Here is a 25,671-nt window from a genome sequence, read left to right on the forward strand (position 1 = left end):
ACACAAAAGACGGTGCCCAAAGACGGCGGGGGGTGGGGGTATCTTAGCCTCCTCTTTCTCTTCTTCTTCTTCGCACTCATAAATAACAAAAACACAAAATGCTCTGTGAACATTGTTAAATGTTATAAAAATCCAAAACGTATTTATTTTTATTGCACAATGCAGGCAGAGGCATAAAGTGTGAGTAAGAGAGTATCTCACAGATGTATAGATACAGCACAGCTCAGCGGGCTTGTCACAGCAGCTGCAGATACAACAATAATTAAAGAAAGCGCAGAAAGGTGTGAAAATACATGTCATAAGATACAAATGTATCTAATTGAATGAAAGCGACGTAGCGAGCGATTTACTCTAAACACGCAGCCCCCATAGCACCTCCACTGCCAGCCGCCCCCCCACTTCTATGTTTTCCCAGCCCCCCCGCTGGTGTTAGTAGAGCGTGCGAATGAATCGCATCTACCGCTGTCCGTCCGCCGCTGTCCGCCTGTCCGCCGCTGTCCGTCTGTCCGCACGTTTTGTGTGAACACCGCGAACGAAGCGTGCGGCCAACGCATCAAAGTCAAAGTCGACGTCGCGGCGAATTCTGATTTCCTCGTTTTCGGTGGATTTCCATTGATCCCCCAAGTCCATAAACTATTTCAAATACTTTGGGGGGAATATTAAAAAAATAAAATATTAAAAACCATAAAGAGTTGTAAACCCAAAAAGCTGATAAGAACTACATTTCGTGACATTTCTGACCCAAAAACTAATCTCTAGAAAACATAATGGCTCCAATATAGTTTTATTAATGTAATTTTCTTTCGTATCAATTAAATGCTGATATGACACTTGGGCGGAATAATTTATTGGTCAGTCTTGAAACCCCCGGCGATAAGTGCAGATTAGTTTGTCATTTTATTTTTTTTGACTTTGTCATTAAATGACAAAATAAAGTCACAATTTATGCTATATCATTGCTTTAATTCGTATTGTTTTATGAAGAGAGGAATATAGAAAGTGTATTGGGTTTTCGGTTCATGATTTGTGACCTTCCGCTGCTTCTTTTGCGGCTATGTGTGAGCTTTCGTGTTGTGGCAGGTTATGGCCCGCCGCAAGCACCCCGAACACTGGCAAACACACGCACACACCGACACCCATTCACCCGCAGATACACCGATATACAGATACAGATACAGATACAGATACAGATACAAAGCAAGGCAGATACAATAGCCAAAAGCGAGGTGCGACGCGTCGACAACAGCTGTTGAGGCTGACGATGACACGGGCATGACGATGACGGCCGCGGCAACGCCAACACCGACCGCAAGTATTCAAGTATCTGAGTATCTCAGTATCTCGGTATCCGCGGCAGAGTATCTTTAACTGTTTTAAGTGGGCTAATCGCTAATTCCAACACCTGAGTTTGGGTGAGAAACTCCACCCCCGACTCAGGTGGCACTTTAAACAATCACTTGACCAGTCTTTCAGGCCCGGGTTACCCAATTCTTATCGTGGCTATCTTATCGATGCAATGACGGTTCGAATTCGGACATTCGATCGATTTCTGATGGCAATCACGTGCTTGCTCTATAAATAAAAAGTCCAGTCAGCGAATAAAATACATACCGCTCATTATTGTTGTAAATAAATAAATGCAATTATAAAAATTACTACTGCCTCTGCCGTTGACTCTGTCTGTCGTCTTTTCATAAATTACAAAACACAAAAAAAGCGAAAAAAAAAGAAATATGAACAAAAATTAAATTGAAAAAATGTATCTGCCCGCTTGACTGCATTTTTAATTAATTTATTTTCGTTCGATATAAATTGCATGAGAAGCAGGGGGATGACTTGGGAGGGAGGAGCTCGCAGGCGGAGCGGAGTGGAGTGGAGTCACTCCTCGATGCACAAAGACAAAAGCCAAGACAAACTTGTATCTTTCAGATACACATGATGATGCTTCGCCTTTCTTCGACGTCAGCGACGGCAACAGCAACGGCAACTGCTGATGAAGCTGATCTTTGTTGTTGTCTGCGGGACTGCAGCTCTGCCATTTATTTATTTATTTAATACTTTTTCGTATTGTGTCGGCCGCTCGGCTGTGCGTTTGATTAATCGGCCGCTCATTGTAAATATTTGTCTTTAGTTTGTTGCACCGCCACAAGCCGGGGCCTGGCCACCTCGTCCTCCAGGCAACGGAGGTTCTTCGACGATTCTTCCCCGCCTTCTGGAGACTGTTCTTTGTACTTTTTGTCAGCTGGGTGAGGCCTTAATTTCTTTCCCCCCTAGCTAGTTTCTTTTTATTTAAAATGCATAAACGACTAGTCAGTGGAGGATTAAGGTATTCACACCATGGCAGGATCTAATCCGAGCTCATCAATAATTGATTGAGAGCCTGCATTTCCATTACGGCTTATAAGCACAATTGGCAGAGTGGCAAGAGTGGCAGAGTGTGGCGGAGTGGCATGCCCCACATCAATTAGAGGCGATCTCCCGTTCTCGCTAATTCGAGAAGGTCTCCTCCATCATTCATGCACTTACACCTCATCCTTGCACTCCACTCTCTTTTCTGATTCTGGTCCTTGTCGATGATTCACAATTATTTTGCACTGGGAGAAAAAGTTAGTGGGCTAGTGGGATAGTGAGAGAGGAAATTCTTGATCTCAACTGCTTATTTTTTACAAGAAGAAAAGATACTATCATCTCCTGAACTTTTTTCTTAATAATTCATTAATTTTCTATTTCTTCTTTATAACTTCTAGAATATATTTTCAGTGTAACAGCTTCATTCCTTTCCTTAATCCTGGGCGCGCCTTCTCCACCAAACTCCATCAAGAATGTATCTGCCGCTCCCTTCCAGCGACTTTGTTATATTTTATACGGTAATTTATAATAAGTTTCCTTTTTTTTTCACGCACCTTAAGCCCTTGCTCCTGGACCTGGCCCTGGCCCTACTCCCGGCCCTCCTGCTCCTGCTCCTTAACCATTTTCCCCCCCACGCACTTCAAAGCCAGAAAAGGCAAGACACTACTCAGCAGGCCACAAGTTCTCTTGGCGGTTTCGGGGCCGGAGTCTGGGCCTGACTTACAACTAATGCAATATAATAAATTTATACAGGGTTACAAATAAATGTGGGCAGGCCTCTTTCTCTGTTTGTAAAGAGTGTATATATATATCTATAAATAAATGTGTGTGTGTTTGAGTTTGAGTTGAAAAATAAATAAATAAATATTTTTAGAAGGATACATGAGATTGAAAACCCTTCTTGTCCCAGGCCTCCCTATACCTATACCTACTATTTCTCGTTTCCTGCCTTTTCAGTCCGTCGGTCGGTCGGTCGGATGGTCGGTCGGTGTGTTATGTTTTGCTTTATGTTGATGCCTTGGGATCGCCTCGCATCGCATCGCATCGCATCGGTGGCTCAGAGGGGGGGCCTTTCGGTTTCGGGTTATTTATCAGCATAAATTATTTATGCCGCATTACAAGCATAAAAATAAATAAAATAAATGAAGCCGGGGCCAACTAAATCCGATTAGAAAATGCCGAAGGAGGCCCGCCGCCAGCAAATTACACACAGTAATGGGCACACACAGATACACAGATTCAGATACTCAGATACTCTACTATACACAGTGCATAGATACAAATTTATTTTTATAGATTAATCAACGAATTACTTGTGCAGCTGTTGCCGCAATACCATTTCCATTTCCATTCCCCATTTTCCATTTTCCATTTCCACATCGTATACGATTTATTTGGCTTAGCAATAAAAATGAAAATTTTCCGCCAAGTATTTGAAAATATAAACATTAAAAAGGCTGTTATGGCTTTTTGTTTTTAATTAAATGTTTATGCCATGCATTTAAACTAAATCGACCGATCCGCGGATATAAGTACAAGTATCTGTAGCTGTGCCTGTTTTGCATCTTTATGTTTAAGATTTAAGATTTGCGCTGTAAAAACTACTTGGCGGAGTACTCGAATGGGTCGCTTTGTATATTCTACCATATGTGGATCTGTATAGATCGGTATGGATCGGTGCGCATATATAAAATATGACTGAATAATATAAAACAGAAGGCGATACATCAAAGCGGATTATACAATTTATTTTTGCTTTTATTTTTAAACGCTACGCTGTTGGGGATTCTTTTTATTTTCCTTTTGTGTTCTTTGGCTTTGGGGTTTGTTTGTCTGTTCTGAAAATATATTTCTTCATTTTTATTTTATTTATTTACTTTCTTCGAAGATGTTGTATACAAAAGAAAAAATATAAAATCTTCGTTCTAGAATGCGGAATGTCCGTATTGTGGATGCCTATCTTGTGGATGCAACAGATGTAGCTGTGTGGGTCGGCTAATGCATCTTTACAAATGCGTGTAAAAAGGCACATCATGCTGAGTCACCTAATAAATTGTATTATTTATATTATTTTATTTCATTCAACCCCCTGCTGCAATCCGAGATCTTTCAGATACTGCAGTCGCTGTCGGCAGTCGCAGTCGCAGTCGCGCATAACGGAAGCGTCACAGGGCATTTCTTAAGTTGAGTCTGGGGGTCTTGAGGTCTGTGTCTGAGAGTGACGAGTGTAATGACTTTTGTCGATTGGGTTAAGTGGCTTGTTGGCTTCCTTCGCTCCACTTCGCTACACAGGCGCATCCCGGAGCCACACGGATGCAGATACAAAGATACGCGCCATCAAATGCAGTGTTCGAGCTGCGAGAGATTCCTTTTTTTGAGTTGCATCCACACATTTAGCTCCTCGTCTCTCGTTTCCTCGCTCTTGTATCTTTCCCTTTTTTTTTAGCCTTTTGGTTGAAGTAGTTTGAATGTGGCACGTTTAGCTGTGCTCCTCCTGCCCCTGCCTCTGCCCATTGTCTCCTGGTTATTTTTTTCCTACCCTGCGCCATTGAGATGCGGTAATTTGTCTGCAGCGTTTTCTTTTTTTCGGTTGTTGCAGTTTTTTGTGGCTCTCGAAAAAAGGTAAGCGACACACGCTAATCATGAGTGTGAGATTCTGTGAGATTCTGAGAGATTCCCTTTCTACCGACCCTCACCCACCCTGCGGTTTGGCCCTCATCCGAAAACTAATTGAGTGGGAAAGTGGCAAGGAGACCGAAATCGAAAGGGATTGCTTCCCGGAAAGGGAAAAGTGTGCGGGATCTGGGATTGAATACAAATATTGATTGTCTCGATCAATCAGCAGTTGCTGTTATTCTTAATTGATTCCCCCAGGCAGCTTCAAATTGATTGAAAATATTATTCTTTAATTGAAATTATATGTGATGAAGTAAGAAAATATTTTCTTTTATTTTAAAAATATGGAATATTATTATTTTTAATTTATTCAAGAGATCTTAAATTTCTTTAATGAGGGATATAAGAGTTTCATCCTTTATTTTTAGAGAAAGGAAGGGAAGTTGGGACTCTTTTTCTGAAGATATAATTTTTCTTATAATTAAAAATTAATGTGAATGTATTTTGATACTTAGATCTTTATGGATTTTGAAAGAATCTTAACTTTCTAGGGAGAGGTAATAGTATCATCCTCCATTTTTTGAGAAAGGATAGGAAGTTAAGACTCTTCTTCAGTAGATATAATTTTTTCACAATTAATGGTAAATGTAAATACATTTTGTAACATAGATCTTCAAAGATTGTTAATAGATCCTAACTTTCTTGGGATAGAAAACAAGTTCTTGATAGATATTCACATATTTTCTAAAGATTCTAACACTCTAGGGAGATGTAATAGTATCATCCTCCTTATTTTACTAATTTATCTTCTAAAGTTATAACTATCTCATAATTATAATTATATTTTAAGAAATACAACAAATACCTTCCTTATACTTAGATCTCCATAGATCTTCAACAAATCCCAACTTTTTTGAGCAAGACAATAGTTTCCATCCCATTACTCCTCATTTATCTTCCAAAGTCATAACTTTCTCATAGCATTCTTTGTGGATCAAACATTTTTGAATCATTTATTTCCCCCTCTGATGCGTTTTAATCGGCTCATTATTCTCAATAAAAACTTCCTCTGCACCCACGCTCTGCAAAAAGTTCAGTGAACTGATCGAGCAACCACAGAGTGGAAACCAATAATAATATACAACCTCTAATGATGCACACTCACACAATAAAAAAAAACTCACATCTAAATGCGTTGGCAATAAAATATGAAAAAAAAAATAAAGAAAAATAAAATGCGTAAAGGAGAAAAAATGATTTTTAACAAAGGCAAACTCAGACAAATAAAAGTGCAATTAATCACCAGAAAGCGAGGCTCCAGACCAGAAACCAAGGGCCAGAACCGAGAGACCCCCGTTTCCCAAAGACTCTGACACTTATCGGCTTTATCTGCTTATGGGCCGGGAAGAAAAAAATATAAATGTATATAAAGAATGGAAAATAAAATCAAGGAACCGAAAGATGCATTCACACAAACATATAAAATAAATGGGAAGAATTATAAATATTAAAGAAGCTGCACCGGATCAGGCTTGGCATCCTGGCGGAGTGCCGGGTTGGGGGCTGTCAATATTTGATTTTTATATATGGATGGCATTTGCCTTGATGCTTGATGCTGATGCTGCTGCTGATGCTGATGCCTTGATGCGATCGCCGCGAAGCAACGAAAAATGCATCAATTTTTAATAATAAATGAAATGTGTGAATAAACGTTGTTGGGGAGAGATATGGGGATATAGGGTGGGGGGAAGAACAATCGGAAAGGCAAACAGCAGGAAAGCATAAACACGACCGGCAACACTAATACCAAGGCAAACAAACAAAGATGCAGATACAGATGCCGCAGAGGCAGAGGCAGAGGCGGCAGAGGTTGCAGCAGCGGATTCAAATGCAGATGCACACACGTTGGTATATGCATTTTCCAAAGAATTTCTAAGCACATAAAAAGCAAAGCAAACGGTCAGTTGGGAAAATATTTAAAAAAGCATAAAAACAAAATATTTATTGAAAAGAGACGCTAACGAGCAAACGCAAAGCAAGCTGCCATACTGAGGTGGAGGCTGGAGGTGCTGGAGGTGCTGGAAATATGAAATGAGGAAAACAAACGGCTTCAAAAATTGAACATATGAGCACGCTAATGCAGACCCCTCCTCACTCATCTGACTATAGCTATATAGCTATTTGATTAATGCACTCGAAAGCGACAATAAACACGGAACATGGCAAAGAATCAGAGAGAAATACACACCGAAGATGGAGCTTTCAGAAGATTTCTTCTGCCTCCCAGACAAACAAATATATGCATTCCGATTGATGTCTCGGACCTGGATCGGGGATCGGGATATGGTCGTGGACATGGACATGGTGAATGGAACTCCTCGAGGCGAGATCTCTGGGTCTTGAGTGAACGAGCGTCTGTGTCGACGTCTATTAGATAAATAAATACAAATTTTTATTAAAGTGCGAATTCTGCGGTGAGCACGGTGCTAATGCAGACTCTTGAGCCGAACCGGTCGCGAATTTCAACCCAGAAAGGAGTCACTACACTGGGAGAATATTTGATAACTAGGCTTGATGGAGAACAATAGGGATTGGAATATTAAAAAACACTTTTTTGAAATTTTATTTAGATACAAATACAACTCTAAATATAATTTTGCTTAAACAAAATTATCTCTTTCTTATTTAGTATTAAATTTTCTTATATTTCAAGATTAAACACTTAATTGTTTCAATATTACTCTAATATATAATAAATAAAGTTGTATTTTAAACATAAAGCGTCATTTTTTGAATAAGAATTTAATGACAATTAAAAATTGAGTATATATATTTTAAGAAAAATATTAAGCAGTTGTTTATTTTATTAATAATCTGTTTCAAAAACCATTTCTTTTTGGATTCTAATTTTTGAACCTCCTCTTCTAAAACTTAAAGATATCTATTTAAAAATTAGATAAAAAAAAATAAAATCGCTGAGAATCCAAATGAAAGATATCTTTTTTATTGCCAGATCCCGTTTTATCTGAAAGATACATAAATATCTTATGATCACCGCCAGAACCACCGCGCAGATACCTTTGGCAGTTGCCCTAATTGAAGCGCACTTAGGGAACCACAACAAGTCACAAAATGCGCCACAGATCGAAATCGGACCGCAGGCCACAGGAATTTCAATCACTTCTCAGTCACCAAACTGTTCCAGTGACTGCTCCCCAAGAATCGGAATTGGAATCGGAATCGGAGACGGGAAGGGGGTAGAAGGGGGGCAGTCTCTGACCACTCGAATCCCAAAATGTGGAGCAGATCTCCGCGAGGGGGCAAGGCAAGCAGCCCCAACAGAGAGCGAGAAAGATATAGGAAGGGAGAGCAGTGCCGGGGAGCGAACAATAAGCGACGTGGAGCACGTGAATGCTGTCAATCACTTGTGGACGAGGATACCCGGAGGAGGGGGTGGTGGTTTGCTATTGGAGCTCCGCATTCCGCGGGCTCCAATGCTGTTGCTGCGGGTGACGTCACAGCACGAGGCGAAATGCCGCCGGCAGAATTCTTCAGCCGAAGATTGCTGAAAGGAAAGATCGCGCGAATCGTGAATCAAAACAAACCGGGGGAAACGATCGGAGAGCCATCGAAAGAGAGCAATGTTGGGGCTTGGGGGCAGCACAGTTGCAGCGCGGTCGCAGCGCAGCTGCTGCAGAAGAGTACTCATTAACGATCGTAATTCGCCGCACCGATCTCTCTCTTCTTTTTGTTTGAAATTTAAGAGAGTGTAGTCTCCAAATAATATCCTTTTTTTGGAGGATATTTATAATTTTAAATATGACACAGAGAAAAATATTCTTGTTTTTAAATTTAAAAAATTGTAAAACTTTGACTTACCCTTTCTTCCTCTCGAATCATTTCGGCGATTCCCGGCTTGATCTCCAGGTCATCGGCTAGAGAGGATCCTCCTCCGGCACCTGATCCTCCGCCTCCTACTCCGCTTCCTCCACCGCCCCCGCCATGGTGGTGCGACGGTGGGGGCGGAAGGCGTGGCTCGGCGGGCGGTCCTGGTCCCAGGCCACTCAGCTCCATGGCAGCGGCCATGGCGGCGGCGGGTCCGAGGGGGAACCGCGAGTCTGCAGCGGGCGATGGCGGATGGTGGGCGGCCGCGGCTGCCTGGGCGGGGTGGGGGGCAGGTGATGCATGATGGTGGGGATGGAGGGGCAGAGGCAGCGGGTGCTGACTGGCGCCCGGCTGCTGCTGGGGACTCTGGGAGTGGGTGCGCGAGGATCGGGACAGAGGTCCTGGGGTGGCTGACGGCGAGGGCATCTCCAGGCCATGGATGGCCGTCTCGAGGCGCCTGGCTGCTCCGGCAGCTCCCACTCCCACCGCAGCACCGCTCATCGGCGGCTTGGGCGGCGGCGTCATCAGGGAGCAGTCCCGCTGTCTCTCCCGCTCCTTCTGCTCCAGCTCCAGTCTCTCGGCGGCGATCAAGCTGCTCAGCGGACTGGGTGGTGCGGGGGGATTGAAGATCGTGTCCGCCGAGGGCCACCGCCTCTTTCTTACGTTCCGGCCTTGCTGCCGCTCCAGCGGCGACAGTCTCAGCTCGGCGGGATCCCAGTCGGTGCGCAGCTTCTTCTCCGGCTGCATGAAGGCCAGCAGCTCCTCGGCCTCCCGCTCCGTCTCAGTCCTGGATGCGGATGTTCCCTCCTTCGGGGAGGGAATCCGGCTCTCGGAGGCCGCTGCGGCAGCTGCTGTGGCCGCCTCCATGTTGGTGACATCCGCCAGGCCGCGCACTTTCAGCATCTCCGCGATCCGGAGCAGCGGACCAATCTGGTCCTGGCTGACGTTGATCTCGCCGCGGTACATGAACTCCACAATGGCCTTCAGATCCGACCAGTTGACGTCCCGCATGATCACGATGGGATGCTGGCAGGGGGTCTCCGCCAGCAGGGTCTGGAAGTATGGAGAGCAAGCCGACAGGACCATCTTGTGGGCCTTCATGGAGCGGCCGTCGCAGGCCAGGGTTACGTCCACGAAACACTCGTTCTGGAGCAGCTGATCGAAGATGGTGGTCAGGTTGGTCTGGTAGTTGTTCCATCGCAGGCAGAACTGCTGCGAGGTGGAGCTGGGCGAGGCCACCGAGGAGCTCCTGCCCTGGGGCGAGCTGACGGGCGAGGATCCTCCGACACCGCTTGCCCCCGGGTTGTCCTTGTCCTCGTCCTTTACACCACCACCGGACCCGGGGCCGGCTGGGGAGTTGCGATCTTCGCTCTTGGCCTGCTTCTCCTCCTGGCTGGGAGAGCTCCGATTACTCTTCGGTGATCCTGCTCCCGATCCCGTGCCGCCTTTCCGCTGCCTCTGCGTCACATGGGCCTGCTGCTCGGCCGGCATGCCCGCTTCCGTTTCCGATTGCGCCGTCGCCATTTTGTTTTTTTTTTGTTCGATCGACACAAAAAGTTATCGATCGTTAATCGCCAATCGAAACGTAATCGACTCGTAATACGCGCCTCGTAGTTACATAGCGCCAGGAATCCAGAAACGCGACAATTACAGTTACGGCGCTCAACTGAGAGTGGGCATGTACATGTGAGTGTGAGTGTGTATGGGTGTGCGTGTGTTGGCAAGTGTGTGTAAATTACGTATACGTTACGTTACGCGCACTACGTGGCCATTTGGCAATTAGCCCGCCTCGTAACCGTTATTCTTTTCCCGTTAAGTCCAGTTAGTAGAGTTTCGGTTTCAGTTTCAGTGTCAGCCTCGTTCTGGGTGGCTTCGTTATGGGTCGTGTTCCGTTCTGGTCGAGTACTGTGTTCCGTGTTCCGTGTTCTGTGTGTATTTGGCTATTATGGCCAACAAACAGGGCCAAAAGTCTTCTCAGCACGAGCGTCTGAATTAGACTGAAATCGTTTTGCACATTTTGATACGGAAAAACTCAAAACAAACTTAACACACGACGACGACGATGGCCACGACGATGGCGTTGGGCGGAAAACTCGGAGGTCGGTTCATGTTGCTCCCGTGATGTTGCTGTTGCTGCTGTTGCTGTTGCTGTTGCTGTTGCTGCTGCTGTGTGCTGCTATGCTGTGTGCTTGGGCTGGTTGTGTAGTTATTGTAGTTGTTGCTCTCCTCAGGCTGCGACTGAGTTCGCGACGAAGTTGCGAATAGTTCGCGAACTGTTGCGATTGCGATTGCGACGGTGACGGTGACGGTGACGTTGACGGCGAATGCGAATGCGAATGCGAGTTTCTCCGCTGCCGGCGTCGCTGCATTTCGAAAGCAGAAGCAGAAGCAGAAGCAAATTCAAAAGCAGAAGCAGAAGCAGCAGTGAAGGAAAAGCGGCAACGGCACTGCCACCCGGTACCCGGCAGAGAAAGAGACAGCGACCGAGACTGAGGCCGAGACCGAGGCAGAGGCAGAGTCCTGCGACCGAGGCAGAGAGTAGGCGCCAAAAAACGCCGGCTAACGGTACCACACATTCCTTTACTCGGCTAAATCGCCATGCCCCACCACCCACCACCTACCACCCACTGCCGTGCCGCTCTCCTCCGCCGATTGCCAAAATCGCCGAAGCTTCTGACTCGTACTCGTTCTCGTTCTCGGCCTCTTTGCTCGTTGCAACCCCCAAAAATTTTTGGCGCTGCACCAATACAAGGATACAAGGATACACGGGATGCGTGGCGTTGCGTTGCGTTGCTGTGCGTCGCTGCAAGTTGCAAGTTGGGTGCCACGGCGCCTCGATGCCCCACGATGCCCCATGTGCCTCATATCCCTCATACGCCATGTGCGTCGCTGTTTGCGCGCGATAGTGTGCGTGTGAGGAAACGGAAGTTGGCCGAAAATGCAGAAGCGCCGCCGACTGCGCCTCTGACAGCCGGCAAGTGCGGCGAAGAGCGAGTTTAGGCCTCTAATATTTTTGAAGTTTTTTGGAGGGGGGTTAGTGGGGGGCTAGTGTGGGTTAGAAAGGAGGAGGACCTCCCACCCATACTCCACATAGAGGGGGACCCGAAAGAAGTTGCTGAAGCGGCGAAAATAATATTAAACGGAAAATTGTTAAGTGTTTTTTTGGTTTAGAAATTGGGTTTTTAAATTTTTAGGTTTTGTTTTATTGTTTTCTTAATTTATTAACTATTTAACAATCAATTTTTTCATAGTCTTACATTAAATTTAATATTTAATTGTACATAAAACTCTCCAGAAATGTAGATTTTAATAATATTTATTTTTAATACAAAAATTGTGACAAGAAAAGACTATTTATTATTAAATTTTAATAAAATATTAATGCATTTGATGTTAGTTTTTTCATTCCAAAATTAATAAAAACTGATCCTCCAAGTCTCTTGAATCTTAGAATTCTTCTATCTCCGAGTCTTTCTTCTCCATCTAAGAAGCACACTTTCTTCCACCGCTTTCTTCTATCAGTAATCCCACATCTAGGGAATAAAACTCTGAAAGATGCTTCATTAATTAGTTCCGTTTGGGGGGCAGCCCTGCATTGGCCCCATCCCGCCCCCCCTACCCCCCTCCCAGCCAATAACCAACTCTCTTCGTTGTGGCGCTCTCGGTGGCAGAGCCGCTGACCGAGCAGCCGGCGTCGCTGCCCCAATCGGGCATTGTAAACAAATGCTTAGGCGAGCAAGAAGTACGGCAATTTCGCCGTGCTCCCCACCCAATTCGCCGCAGTCTTTGGGGCTCGCGCTCTCTCTCTCTCCCCCTTTCCCACTCGCTGGCCGTCTCTCTTTGGCATTTAAGAGACGTTTCTCTTGCTCTTGCCTTTTGGTCATTGCTTTGGATTTGCTTTGCTGCACCTGCACCTGCACTTTTGTCCCGGCGACTATTTTGCCTCTTTTTTCTCCCGCTTTTATTTTTTGTGCTCAGGTGGGGGGACAGGGGGCGGTGACTGTTGCCCGAGACTGGTCAGCCTCGCTTTTCGCAATGCCGGTGTATCTGTGAGATGCAAAATCATTTGCACCTGTATCTGTGTATCTTGCCTGCACTTGTGTTTTGTGATTATTTGTTGTTGGCTTGCGCATTTATAATATGCACTATAAAATAAAAAAAAAAAACACAAATCTAGCTAAAATAAATTTCGCAAGCGTGCGAGCGAGACAAAGGTGCTCCAAGGTAGTGAGCGAGCGAGAGGGAAAGCGGCTCCAGCCAGTCATAAATTATGCATAATTTTTTTTCGTGACTGGCAAATGGCGGCTATTCAAGTCGGTTACATTATTATAAACATCGGCCATGAAACCAGCCAACAAAAAAAAATAAATAATGGGCGAAAAAAATGAGAAATGATCGCAAATATTCGCCAACGGCGACACTCGATCAGTATTCAGTATTCATTGTGGCAGCTGCGAATGAGTGATTTTTAATGTCTTTTATTCGCTCATTTCCGGTGTATTATTGCCACTAAGTGATACCTTTTGCTTACTAATAGCTCTCCAAAAATTTCATTAATATTTAAGACTTGAGATACTTTTCAATTTCAGTTGAGGGGATGATCCAGTCAGGTACACCTATACAGGTGGTTTTCAGAAAAAATGTTTAAATATTAAGATGCAAAAATTTTAAAATAGTATAACGACTCTAGAAACAGAATTTTCAAAGAAAATCATTCAAATTATGATCTTTTAAGCTTAAATCTGGTTTTAAAAACATAATATCTTCAACGTCTCAACTTTCATTAATACTTGGTACTTGAGATACTTTTCAATACAGTTGGTTTTAAGAAAAAATGTTTAATAATATTTAAGAGGTGTAATATTTAAATATTTTAATGTGAAAAAAATATCAAAATTGTATAATGACTTGTTAAAAGGAACTTTAAAAGAAAATTATTTAAATCATAATTAAATTAAGCTAAATTGGGACTTGAGATACTTTTCCATTTCAGTTGAGGGGATAACTTAGTTGTACAGGTGGTTTTAAGAAAAAATGTTTAAATATTAAGCTGAAAAAATTATCAATATTGTATAATGACTTTGTAAATGGAACTTTAAAAGAAAATCATTAAAAAAATGATCTAGAAAGCCTAAATCTGGTTTTAAAAACATAATATCTTCCAAGTCTCTGAATCCATAAATCTTTATAAGTATCTCTCTCCCTTTCTTTCTCTCCCCCTCTCTCTTTCTCTCTCAGCCATCTCTCATGGTGGCCCACTGTGTCCTGGTGTCCTGGTGTCCTGGCATCTGGCAACAAATGAAATGCAGCAAACAAAATTGGGATCAAACACAGAAACACGAAAACGCATCATGCATTCTCTAAGTTGTTTGTTGTTGGCCGCTCGCTCGCTGATATCTGCTGGACGAGGAGGAGGAAATGGGGAAAAAGCTCTGGCAATGGGGGAAATGGAAAATGGGAAATGGCTGCCTAGGCTGGCCGCGACTGCAGAACGCGTTTATACGAAAATTTATGTATTTAACTGGTGACGACGACGCTGACGAGCAAAACGATGACGCGGACGTGAAAGGACACTGGAGATGGACGCAGGACACACAGGATTCAGACGAGGACGTGGACGTGGACGTGGCGCTACACTGGGATGAGGCATGAGGATGTTGGCCCGTGGATGCGAACGCACGATGTCCAAAAAAGCGACGAAAGCCGCCTCTACGACTAGGCTGGTGGTTGGGGGCAGTAGAGTGGGTGGGTGTTTGGCGAAATGTGGGTGTGTGTGTGTGCGGTTGTATAGTTTGTGTGTATGTGTGTAGAGAGTGTGCCTGTGCCTGTATGTGTGTGCGGGAAAGATGACATTTGAGCCAAACAGACAAAGTTGCGGACGGGGTGAGAGGTCGTCGTCTGACCCACACACATGAATGAACGAACAAGCAAACAAACAAATAAAACGGTTACCATGAGTGCGACTTCACTGTACAAAAATCTGAGGAAATCTTTGGAAAAATTCTAAAATTCAAACTTAATAAATTTTCCATTCATTTTTCATTCCAGGAAGTTATAATAAGACATTTAAATCTCAATAAGCTCAGAAGCCTCAATAGACAATGGCTTTATTTATTAAATAATATTTAATATCTGCCCAAAAATAATAAATAATATTAAATATATATATTATTAAAAATATGACTTTTATTCCCGTGTCCTTGTGAGGCCGTGGAGGTGACCAAACGTACACAAGAGCCCCGCAAAGGCAAAGGGTCGAGCTATTGGAGCTGGGATTGAGGAAGGGAGGCGGAGTATAGCCAGCGGGGAGATCAGCGGGAAAAAATGTTGCATATTAAAACGCCAAATAGAAGAGTGCAACAGCAACAGAAACAGCGACATCGGCGACGTTGCAGCTTAGAGAATGCAGAAAATAGGCAGAAGGGTTAGCTAGCCCTTTACTGTTCCTGCCACAGCTTTTTCTTCATCCTCAGCTGCTGCCACCGTTGCTGCTGCTGCTGCTGCTGCTGCTGCTCCTGCTGTTGTTGTTTCTACCTTCGACCATGTCTAAAAGTTGGCTTACACACAAAAGCGATGAGCGATGATGCCTCAAATATGCAAAAATGCCTAGCGCAATAAAACCCCCTTGAGGGCGCAACCGAGGGTATGGGGCATGTGGCATGAGGCGCGGGCTGGGGGTTCTGAAAGGGCGACAGGCAATGAAAAAGGGCTTACCAAGGGGGCGAGTGAAAAGTATAGAAGTCATACTCTGGGGTTGGGGGCAAGGTGGACGTGGAAGTTCGAGCTGACCATCGGGGTTGCAGTTGCCTCAAATCCACAGCGAACTTCGAAATGCAGGCGAAACTCCAGGCAGCTCCAGAGTCCAGAGTTCCAGAGTTCCAGAGTTTAGAGTCCCGGAGTCGCGTTGCGTTGCTAACGATGCCGCTGGCTGTCTGATTGGGAAACGAATCGGTGGGGGTATAGTATGTCCTGTGACGGGGGGATATGTGTTTGGCGCACATGTGGGTGGAGATTTCGGGTGGTAGAGGGTGGTACTGCGCCGATTCAGCGGGGTGGGAGATCAGGTAGAGGGGTGCATGCCACAGACACAAACAGATAGACAGCAGGCTGAGGACGAGGACGAGAATGAGAATGAGAATGAGACGGAGGACGGAGTCCTAGACTAGAGTTAGAAACAGAAAAACTGAAAGAAAATCATATATTTCATAAGAATTCAATTTAAAATATTTTAGAAGATTGAAGGAGCTATGGGATATGCCCCATTGGTGACAAAAACCTTCCACCATTTTCTCCCAGTGCACTCCCCCATTGGGCCCGCATTGATGGACAGTTAACGCGGCAAAACGAACGCGAAAACATGACCAGAGATGGGCAGCGAAAAAGGGGGGGGAACTCCATCTAAGAGTGGGCGTGGGGTGATTCCTCCGGCTGCTCCGGTTCCTGTGCCTGCGAAGCCACCAGGCTTAGACGGCGCAACTGTACCGACGACGACCGTTGGCAGGAAGAGGTCCTCGTTCTCGGTCCTCGGTTCCTGATGCTGCCAGCATCCCGTGGCAGTGGGGATGGCACGGCTTCCCTTGGCAAGATTTTCGCGTGCGTTGCAAGTTGCCTATGTCCTTTTGCCCCATGCCCCTGGCTGCATGTGTGTCCATCTGCTGCTGCTGCTGCCGCTGCCTGTATGTGCCCCCTGTGGGTGTGCGAGTGTGTGCTTGTGTTTTTGTAGATTTTGCGCGCTGCGCCATTTGATTGCATTGCGTCGCTTCCGCTTCCACTTGGCCATTGTCGCTCCTTTGGAATCAAGCTCACCCGCCCTCCCTGCGGCAACCCCCACTGCCCCCCCTCACAGTCATTTATATACAAATGAACGCCTCCGCTGCCACGCCCATTCCCTAGTCAAGTGCAGACGCAGGCAAATAATTTCTTTTTTTTTTTTATTGTATTTGCTGGGCGGCATCGACAGACGACGTCTGTTGTTGCAAGTTGTTAGACCATGTGGTCGAGGGGTGAAAAGTGGTGGGAGGGATGGGGGCAGGGGATGCTGCATGCTTCTATCCGGGATTAGTTGTCAGCAGTCGCACATGTGTCCAGCGGCAACAGCCGGGACTTGGGAGGCTGGCTCTTGGGAGCAGCAGTTGCATCTTTAAGTCCAACTTCGCTTTAAGCCCCCGGACTGAGTCATCTCAGAGCTCTGGAAACTCTGACATAATTTCCGCGATTCGGAAATAATTAAGCAGCCAACTGATTGATGTTCTGCTCAAGGAACTCTCACAAAAGCCCACAAACAGCCACAACTGCCGGGGACTAATTAAAAAAACATTCCACAATGACACAACACCAGAAATATTCCGAAAAACAACGCGGCGGAAAAGAAAATATTCGAGAAACAGAATCTTTGTGGATGTTGTGTTCATCCTTCCAGGGGAAGGACTTCTTATAATTGCCACCGGTGTTTGACAATGCCCCGATTATTATAAGCAGCAGAAATCAAGAAAAGGCAAAAGACACACACAAATTGTTAAAAAGCGAAGGAAACCCCAGGTAATTGTCAGGGGATTTGTTTGAAGTTGTGGCAGGGGTGGTGGCATGATTACTTCGGCAGCGAGTTGCAGCAGTTGTGGTTGATTTTTCGAGGCATGTGCAACACAGTCTGTGTCCCTAAGGAAACAGTCTTTGTTATTTCAGGTTCTTTTTCTCTTTTCATTTTCATTTTCATTAAATTTTATATTTTAATAATAACTATTTTCAGAGAAGGTTGAGAACAAAAGTATTTTCTTTCAAAGTCCCCTGATTTGTTTTCTGGTTTGTTGCCCAATCTCATCCCCTTGACCCCTGAATGCCCGTGAATAGTTCACACCTGAATGCCCCGTTAACACCTGTCCAAAGTCAAAGCCACAAATGGCAACAGAAAAAAATAAAGCAGAGAGAGAGGCATGCCCCACACATCCCTGGGCTTTTCTGCATTCCAATGAATGAGGCATTCAAACTGAATGAATTTGCTCGCGACGCACACACAAAATGCATGAATGAAAATTTGCCCGGTGCATGCCACGCGACTGCTGCTGCTGTTGCTGTTGCTGTTGCTGCTGCTGCGACGCCAACATCGACATCGCAACAGCGATGACTGCAATGCGCGTTCAACGCAATGGAACGCAACTGAAAAAAACAAAAAACGCACAGGGGTTCTGGTTGTTCTGGTTGTGATTCAGACAAATAGGGTCTGCTATATGGCTATATACCCGGCTGTTCAATGGGGCACGCACCCGAAACGGGGACGCGGCCCCAAAAAGTTGCTCCCGGCTGATGTTGCTGCTACTGCCACTGATGTTGCAGGTTGCCAATGACAGCGAAAAAAGCGTTGCATCGCGGCCAGAAAAGTGCAGCCGGAAAAAAATGATAGAGCGGGCATGGTGATATGTACTGTGTCCATGATGATGACGCCGCCAATTTGGCTGTCCATTCGATTGTTCAGCATGCGGCACACGCGTCAAGGTCACCAGCCATGCCACGCCTACTGCCATTTTTCCCACAAATGTTGCACGGCTGCAATCCCGGTGCCCGGTGCTCGGTGTGTGTGCTCAACAGTTGGCAGCTCATCCCGAAATGGGTGCAAAAAAAAAAAAAGGACGATGGCCAAAAAAGAGCACCGTTATTGCCAAGCCACCCCCCCTCTCGGCCAGGATTCACCCTCGCGTGGCACTTAAAACTCCCGCCCCCCCCACTTTTCCGCTGCTGTTGCTGCTGCATTGCACTTTGATTGCACTGGCTGCGATTATCCTGCGCTGCATATCAATGTCCTGACCGGCATGGTTAAAAAAAAAATGGAGCAAAAATCAGTGAAGGTCATTTCCATTCAGGCCGACTGAGCCTCCCCATCACTCTCCCTCGAAATTTTTGCATTTTTTCGATACGAATAGCCCCTCGACTGGATGGTCGATTTTTTTTACGCGAGAAGTGCATTCAACGCGATTATTAGGGATTTCAATCGACGCTGCACTCGCCGCGGCTATGCCACCGATTGGGGAGTCTGTTTTTTTGTTGCATCGCCCCTCTGCCCCGCCCCCGACCCTGGAGTGACCCCCCTGGCCGCTTGTTTGCGGTTGCTGTTGCATTGATTTTTTTCCGCTGCTTTCTTTTTTTCGACTTTCGCACGCGCCGATTTTTGCATGAATTTTTGCAGTAGGCTTCTCGCGCCTGCCACTGCCCCGTGCCCCGTGCCGCATGCCGCCCGACTGTGCACATTTTGGGCCATTTGAATTGTTGCACTTTTTATGCATCGGCCTGTCGCCTTTTTTGGGACCATCCCGCCTCTTTGCCACCTCCCCCCTTGATGTTGCTGCCACCGTTGAAGTGTGAAAATGCAGTGCGGAAAAAATAAATTTGGGGCACGGTCACCGGGAAACAAGTGTGCCCCGGTGTGTGTGTGTGTTTATGGGAGGCACCATCCGCGTTTGGCTTTTTGGCCAATGAGTCGATGCATTTTTGTTGCACATGCAACTGCCGTCAATTTGTGTCTGTGTGGGTGTATTCTTGTTCATTGTTGCGGCAACTGCCCGAAACCCAATTGACCGCAAATTTGTGGCTTACCTCATGGCTTTTTCAAACTGATTTTTATCGCAACATTGCCACGGTTAGGGGATATGTGGAAGGAGTTATATGGGAGGGGGGGAATGCATAAAGATGCAAGGACATGTGATGAACAGTTGACAGGATTCTATAAGCTCTTTATTGTCGGAGATTAGAGAGGGCTTTCAGTTTCTAATCTGGGTATTATTGTTTTAAGTAAATGGGGTTAACTATTTTATTGGTTTAGGAACAGAAAAAGATTATTTAAAGAAGAAATAAGAGCTTTTTCTTTTAAAATATACCAAATAAAAAAAAAGAGAAGTTAAACCTTTTATATCAAATATTTATGATATGAAGAGTGAATTTCTTCAAATGTGGTATTTATCCGTAGGATATTATTGCGGCTATGCCAATAGTCACTTTCTTAAAATGTGGTATCTATCCTTAGTATTTATATACCAACAGTCACTTTCTTAAAATGTGCCATTTATCTCTAGTATTTAATATTAAATTCAATAAGCTTTTGAAAATTAAAGTGCTCGTTTTATGAATGAAAATGTGTGGCACGTGGAAACTATTAGCCAGTGTGTAGCTATTAAATGTCACAACAAAAGCCACCAGCAACACCATCAACAACTACAACAACAACATAGGCACACACTCACAAGTGGGCAGCGCTGCTGGCGTCGCTGCTGTACAAATTGTGTGTGAAAAAGTGCACACACACACAAACACCGCCATCGACACGACTACGAGTGCAAAAAACACGCGTAAAAAGTGTTGCTGTCATGCGGTTGTTGATGTTGCTGCTGCTGCTGCTGCCGCCGCTGCTGCTATTGCATGCAACAGTGCGTTTTGGCTGCAACAGGAATATATACACACACACACACATGGACAAACAAATATTGCACATGCAGCTCACCCACAAATGCAACTCTTTATTTTTATTTTTTTGCAATTCACGCGAAATGCGTTTGAAAGCGAAAGTGTTGCTGCCACCCACACACAAACTCATACAAATTGTTTTTGCTGTTGTTGCCGTGCTGGTGTTAACAGCATGTTGCACGTGTCAACATAAAGCTGTTGCAGGTTTCGGGCTAAAGGTATGAGCCAGATGCCACCCACTTCTGCCCATCAATGGACCAAAATCCGCGTGTAATTGATAGCGCATTTTGGCCAACTTTATCACTCACTCTTTGTTGCTCTTGTTGTTGTTGTTGTTGTTGATGTTGCACATTTTATTTGCATTGCAGTTAGTCAGTTTACGGTTTTTTCTATTTCACGGTCGGATTGGTAAAGTGGCAGGGGGCTAGGTGGTTCTCGGGGGTCGGATAGGGGTTAGCCATTAATTAGTCGGAGTTGAAATGAGCGTTGTTGTTGCTGATTAAGCCAAATACTCTACACAACATTGGCATTGATGATGAGTTGATTATATTCTAGTGGATTTGATTTAAAGGACACACATCATAACATACATAGGATGTTTAAGTTTCTTTGTAAAGTATTGGAAACTATAAGTTAACACTAAGAGTTGAGAGAGACTTAATCTTTATGATTTCCCCTTAAAACTCCTGTTACAAAACTAACTCTAACTTGTCTTTCCTTTTATTCAAAATGGATTAAAATCCTTACAAGGATTAATCAAAAATTGTAGCTCCAGGACATGTGCCTTAAAGTAGGCAGTAACTTTCCAACCAGTAAGCTTTCCAAAAAAACTGTGACCAAGTTCGATGCGCCTTTTTTGGTTTAGTATTTAGTCCTTCGGACCCCTGCTCCTTTGGCAGGACAACGTTTGTGGTGCGTCCTGGAGGATTCGCTGGCCAAGTGCCTGCAAGAGGAGATATCTGCAGAGAGGCAAACACAAACAGACACCCACCCATGCAGGCAAGTCCGTTCCACTCTGTCACATGTCAGGCCCTTATACTAAATGCGTTTTTTGCTAGTTTTATTGCCGCTTTTGCCAACCAGGACCCCTCCGCCTCCGCCTCTGAAAACGCAATGCGTCGGCATAGAAAATCGACAGGAGGTCCACCCCGTAACTCCTCATCCTTGGTCCTTTAAACTTTTTGTGCCAAAAAAAAAGAAGAAAGCCCCGGCCAAAAAAGGACAAACGCAATATGCAGACAGAGCAACAGAGAGTCTGAAGCCTGAGTGCAGTAAAAATCAAGCGAAAATCTATACGAAAAAATTTAGAGCTCCACAGAAACCAAACAAAATAGATCGGGGACGGGTCGAGGAGGGAGTGTATCTAGAGGGTGGCGGTGTATTTTCTTTTTCTATTGCTTGTCCAGCTTGTTTTTTGTCTATCGAGTTTCAAATTTCCCGACGTACAATGCGTCGTGGCATCAGCTCCTGCTGAAGCTGAAGGCTTTGATAAAAAATTTTTCGGCAAATGTTTTCTGAAATCCTTCACTCCCCCCGCAAAAAACTCAAACACATACAACACACACACACACACCACACCACGTTACAGGGCAATGCAGCAGCCTCGCATATAAATGGCATGTTTGACACACGAAAGGGATGAGGGGGGGCCAGAAGGCCTGGGGGAGCTGGAGGAGATGGGCAGGAGGCACATCCATCCACCCAGCTGCGTTTCAAACAAAATAATATGCAAAATGTTAAAAAATTAAAAGCGGAGTTGGGGGAGCACTGAGTTTAGAGGGAGATTGGCACAAAAGTTATCCAACGGAGAAATTCGCGAATTTTTAGTTGATTTTCTACATGTGCCGGCAAAAGCCCCATTCGCAAAAAGTAGTGGGTGGTGGTGGGTGGTGGGTGTCCTGCACATGCTCGCCGTTATCTGTGAGTGGGTGGGGGTGGTGCGCCAGGCTTAGGGGGTGTGCATGCGTTTTTGTGTTTTGATTTTCTGTCGCCTTGCAAAAGGACAACGAGTCCACAACACATCCATTTGCTTGAGTCACCGTCAAAGGGAAGAGCATCAAAGGGGGCACCACAGGATGAGGCATGGGGCATCGACTGGTCTCGACATTAAAAATAAATCAAATAAAATTAACACAACATCGTCTAAATATACTACACAAGCCAGCCACATAAATTAATATTTTTTCCATTGCTCGCCGACAAAAAAAAAATTGTAAATGGAAATACTTAGCAAGCTTTTATTTTATTTCAATTTTTATTTTTATTTTTGGCGAGAATTCATTTGAAGCTCATATTTTAGGGGTGGCATTTAAAAAATGAATCATTCAGGATTTTAATATTGCCTTTCTGGCAAGTTGTATTTGAAAATGTGTGTTTTTAAAGAGAATAATTAATAAAAACTCATACTTTACCGATTTATTTGTGGAACCTTCGAGTGGAAGACCTTTTATGTGTGGCTACAATGTAATAACCAAATCATGGTGCCCCCTGGTAGTGCCGTAAATTTAATTGAAAATCCATCCAGGGACAGACACGACAAGAACAAAGGCCATGCAGATGTCGGATGTCGGAGTGGTACAAATAATAAAGTATAATAAACATTGGCGATTAAGTGAACGGCTGCAGAAATGTCCAAATCGAGACTTGCAACATATGACGACAACGAAAACGACGACGCCACGTTGCCATAATATGCGAAATATTAACAATAAATGCGGGCCATCTGATGGTTGGGGGGCTAGGGGGCTGGAGTGCTTGGGGCAGCAGCAACAACAAATCATGCCCAAAACAATGGGCCACATTTTTAGTCGTTGTTGCTGCTGCTGCAACAACTTATATCAAACAATTACACATATTTTGCATGCGGTAGCAGCTCGAAATTTGAACAATTGCCGTAGACGAAGACGAAGGCGCCCCCTTCTTACCATTTTTTCTTTTTTTTTGTGGTTGTGCCTCCCTATCTCTCTCTGTGGCATTGCTCTTCTTTTTGTTGTACGTTTCGGACAGGCTGCAACAAGTTGCAGCAATATGCTAAATCCGAAGCAGCGGCAACAGCAACAGCAGCAACAATAAAAGCTGGTTAGCCACACACAATGCCAGATGCAAGTAGCTCACCCGGCAACCTCGTCTTCATCTTCGGAAGCTGAAGAAGTTGTAGCCATCAGCGGCAGCAACAACATTGGCCGCAATAACTGCAACATCGTAGCAGCAGCAGCAGCAGCAGCAGCAACAACAGCAACGTGCCCAACCATGCATGCAAAGCAGTTGCAGATGCTGCTTCAGTTGCAACTTGCAACTTGGGAAGTGAGACGCTGGCACAGTAGCAGCCAAAATAGTTGTCTTCCCCAGTTAACCCCCCTCCGTATTAGCCCCCGCAATCCATGTGGCATCGCCCACGAAGAAACACGACGCGTCTGCGGTGGCGTCGGAATCAGAATCGTCGGTGGTGCCTCCTCTCTGAGAAAACGTGCAACGGCGGTGGCTATGGATGTGGACTTGGTGGCTTCATCTGGCATTTCTGACTACTGTGGCCACTGCAGCAACATGGAATCTTTTCGATTGGCCTATGTAATTGGTCATACCCTGGGTCACTACTCATAACATGGAAAGAAGGGACTAGGAGGACATATTAGTTAACAATAATAGTTAAGGATTAAAAGGATATTATAAAATAGATATATAAACAGTATAGTTGGTAGATTAAAGTCTTCTTTAAGACTTCCCTTGAGCCTTATTTTAATTTAAAAAATATATATTTTCTAAGGTATGGAGTAACAAATAGATTATTTTAATCCACAGTATCTTGACTTCTTTACTGATTTTCCTCTATAAATTATTACTGGTATTTTTTTTTTTGGCTCTCCCTAGACCATAATGTCTTTCTTACGCGAATCGTTTTGGCCCAGGGGCGTAGTAAGAGAGTGGGAGGGAGAGCCCTCTGCGAAGTGAAACTAAACTTAAACTTCATATGTTTGGCGGAGTGCTGCTGCCGAGCATTTTTGCAGTAGCAATTGACTTCATTTGCAATTGTTAGAGCGCTCGCCTCCCCCGTCATTTTTCCTCTTGGCCAGGTTTAATAAATATGTCCAAGGAAATGATGTTTGGTAATTGTTCGTTTTCGTCGTTTTTGGGCCCTTTTGAAAGATGCCGGAGGAGAGTTGGGCAAAACAGGAAACGCCGCAATGGACCCTTACTATCAATCGTGAGATCTCCGGGTTTTGGCCATGTTTGGTAAGTGTGTTTTAATATGCCGAAAAACTCTTTCTGCCAGTTATGTAAACATTTGCATAACTCGGCAGTCCAACTTTGCCTCCTCGACTGCTTCTTTCGTTATTAACTAGAGAGCCATGGTACCTGCAAAGGTCTACTCATATTACGAACTCACACGCACACATGTACAGTTCAGAATCTAGCCCAGAATCGAATTGAAATGAATTCACGCATTTTGACAGGCCTACGTGTCGTATACGCAATGTGGCTGAGTGAGGCTTTTCCTTTGCCGTTGCTTCTGTTTCTGCTTGTGTTACCGTTACCGTTACTGTTGCCTTTGCCATCGCCATTGGCGCAGGTCAGTAAACCGCCAATAAAAACAACCGTTGCCCAGCAGCCAGTGTCCTGGACATCCTGCAGTAGCCACTGCCACTGCCACTGCCATTCCCGTTGCCGTTGCCGAAATGAAAATTGAACTCATATTTATTTAACTGAGGCCTCCAACTCGCAGTCGGCATGGCAACTGGCCCGGTCCGTAGCTGCATCATCCGCTGCTGCTGCTACCAGTTGCCACCTCCGAAACTCGGTTCCTAGGTCCAATTCATCAACAGACATCCTAGCTAGGTGGTTTACTGGCTAGAGTCCTGGATGCTGCACCGAAACATAAATAAAAAATATTTTCAAAAATTTTAATTATAATAATTGAAGAAGTAATGCTTGTTAAATCCATACTAGTGGCTTAGACTAACTAAATCTATATCCTAATATGAACATTTCATTAAAATTATTTACTGTGTAGTTCCAGGATCCTGACTAGTATCCTGATTCTACTGCCGGTCCTCCTGTGTGTACTCTTTTGTCTAGGAATTTTTGAGTTTTGAGTTTGCATACAAGATGAGTTTCTGCCCCGTGCCCCGGGATGAGAGGGAGGGATGACCAGAACACCGGGATGGCGGGCTGGTCATAAGCCTAGGCCCACGCCCCCTTTTTTTGGCCTACGCCCGCCCACTCTTCGACATGTGCGTGCCCCTCTGGGTGCCGTAATAAAATGTCATTCGTCATTTGGTTTTTGCGTTGTGCGTTGCCGGCTTCCCAATTTTCCTCTACCCCGACCGACCCTAGTCCTCCTCCTCCTGCTCCTCCTCCTGTTCCTCCTCCTGTTCC

The 25,671-nt window shown here is 44.9% G+C and overlaps 1 protein-coding gene across 4 annotated transcripts in view; it reads right to left on the reverse strand.

Annotated features, from left to right (window-relative positions):
- Window positions 1-10,978, reverse strand: part of LOC6492956 (protein bric-a-brac 1) — a 58,996-nt gene extending 48,018 nt beyond the window's left edge. For 2 of the 4 annotated variants that reach the window (XM_014908671.3, XM_032454285.2), the window contains exon 1: window positions 8,845-10,977. In XM_014908671.3, coding sequence (XP_014764157.1) covers window positions 8,845-10,374 — 1,530 coding nt within the window. In that variant the 5' untranslated portion in view covers window positions 10,375-10,977. Of the gene's footprint in view, window positions 1-8,844 lie in introns of all 4 variants that reach the window. The other 2 variants (XM_032454286.2, XM_001956699.4) reach the window with 2 other exon arrangements.
- Window positions 10,979-25,671: the final 14,693 nt, after the last annotated feature.

This window comes from Drosophila ananassae, chromosome 2R (genome assembly GCF_017639315.1).
Source record: "Drosophila ananassae strain 14024-0371.13 chromosome 2R, ASM1763931v2, whole genome shotgun sequence".
In the NCBI taxonomy this organism is placed as follows: domain Eukaryota; kingdom Metazoa; phylum Arthropoda; class Insecta; order Diptera; family Drosophilidae; genus Drosophila; species Drosophila ananassae.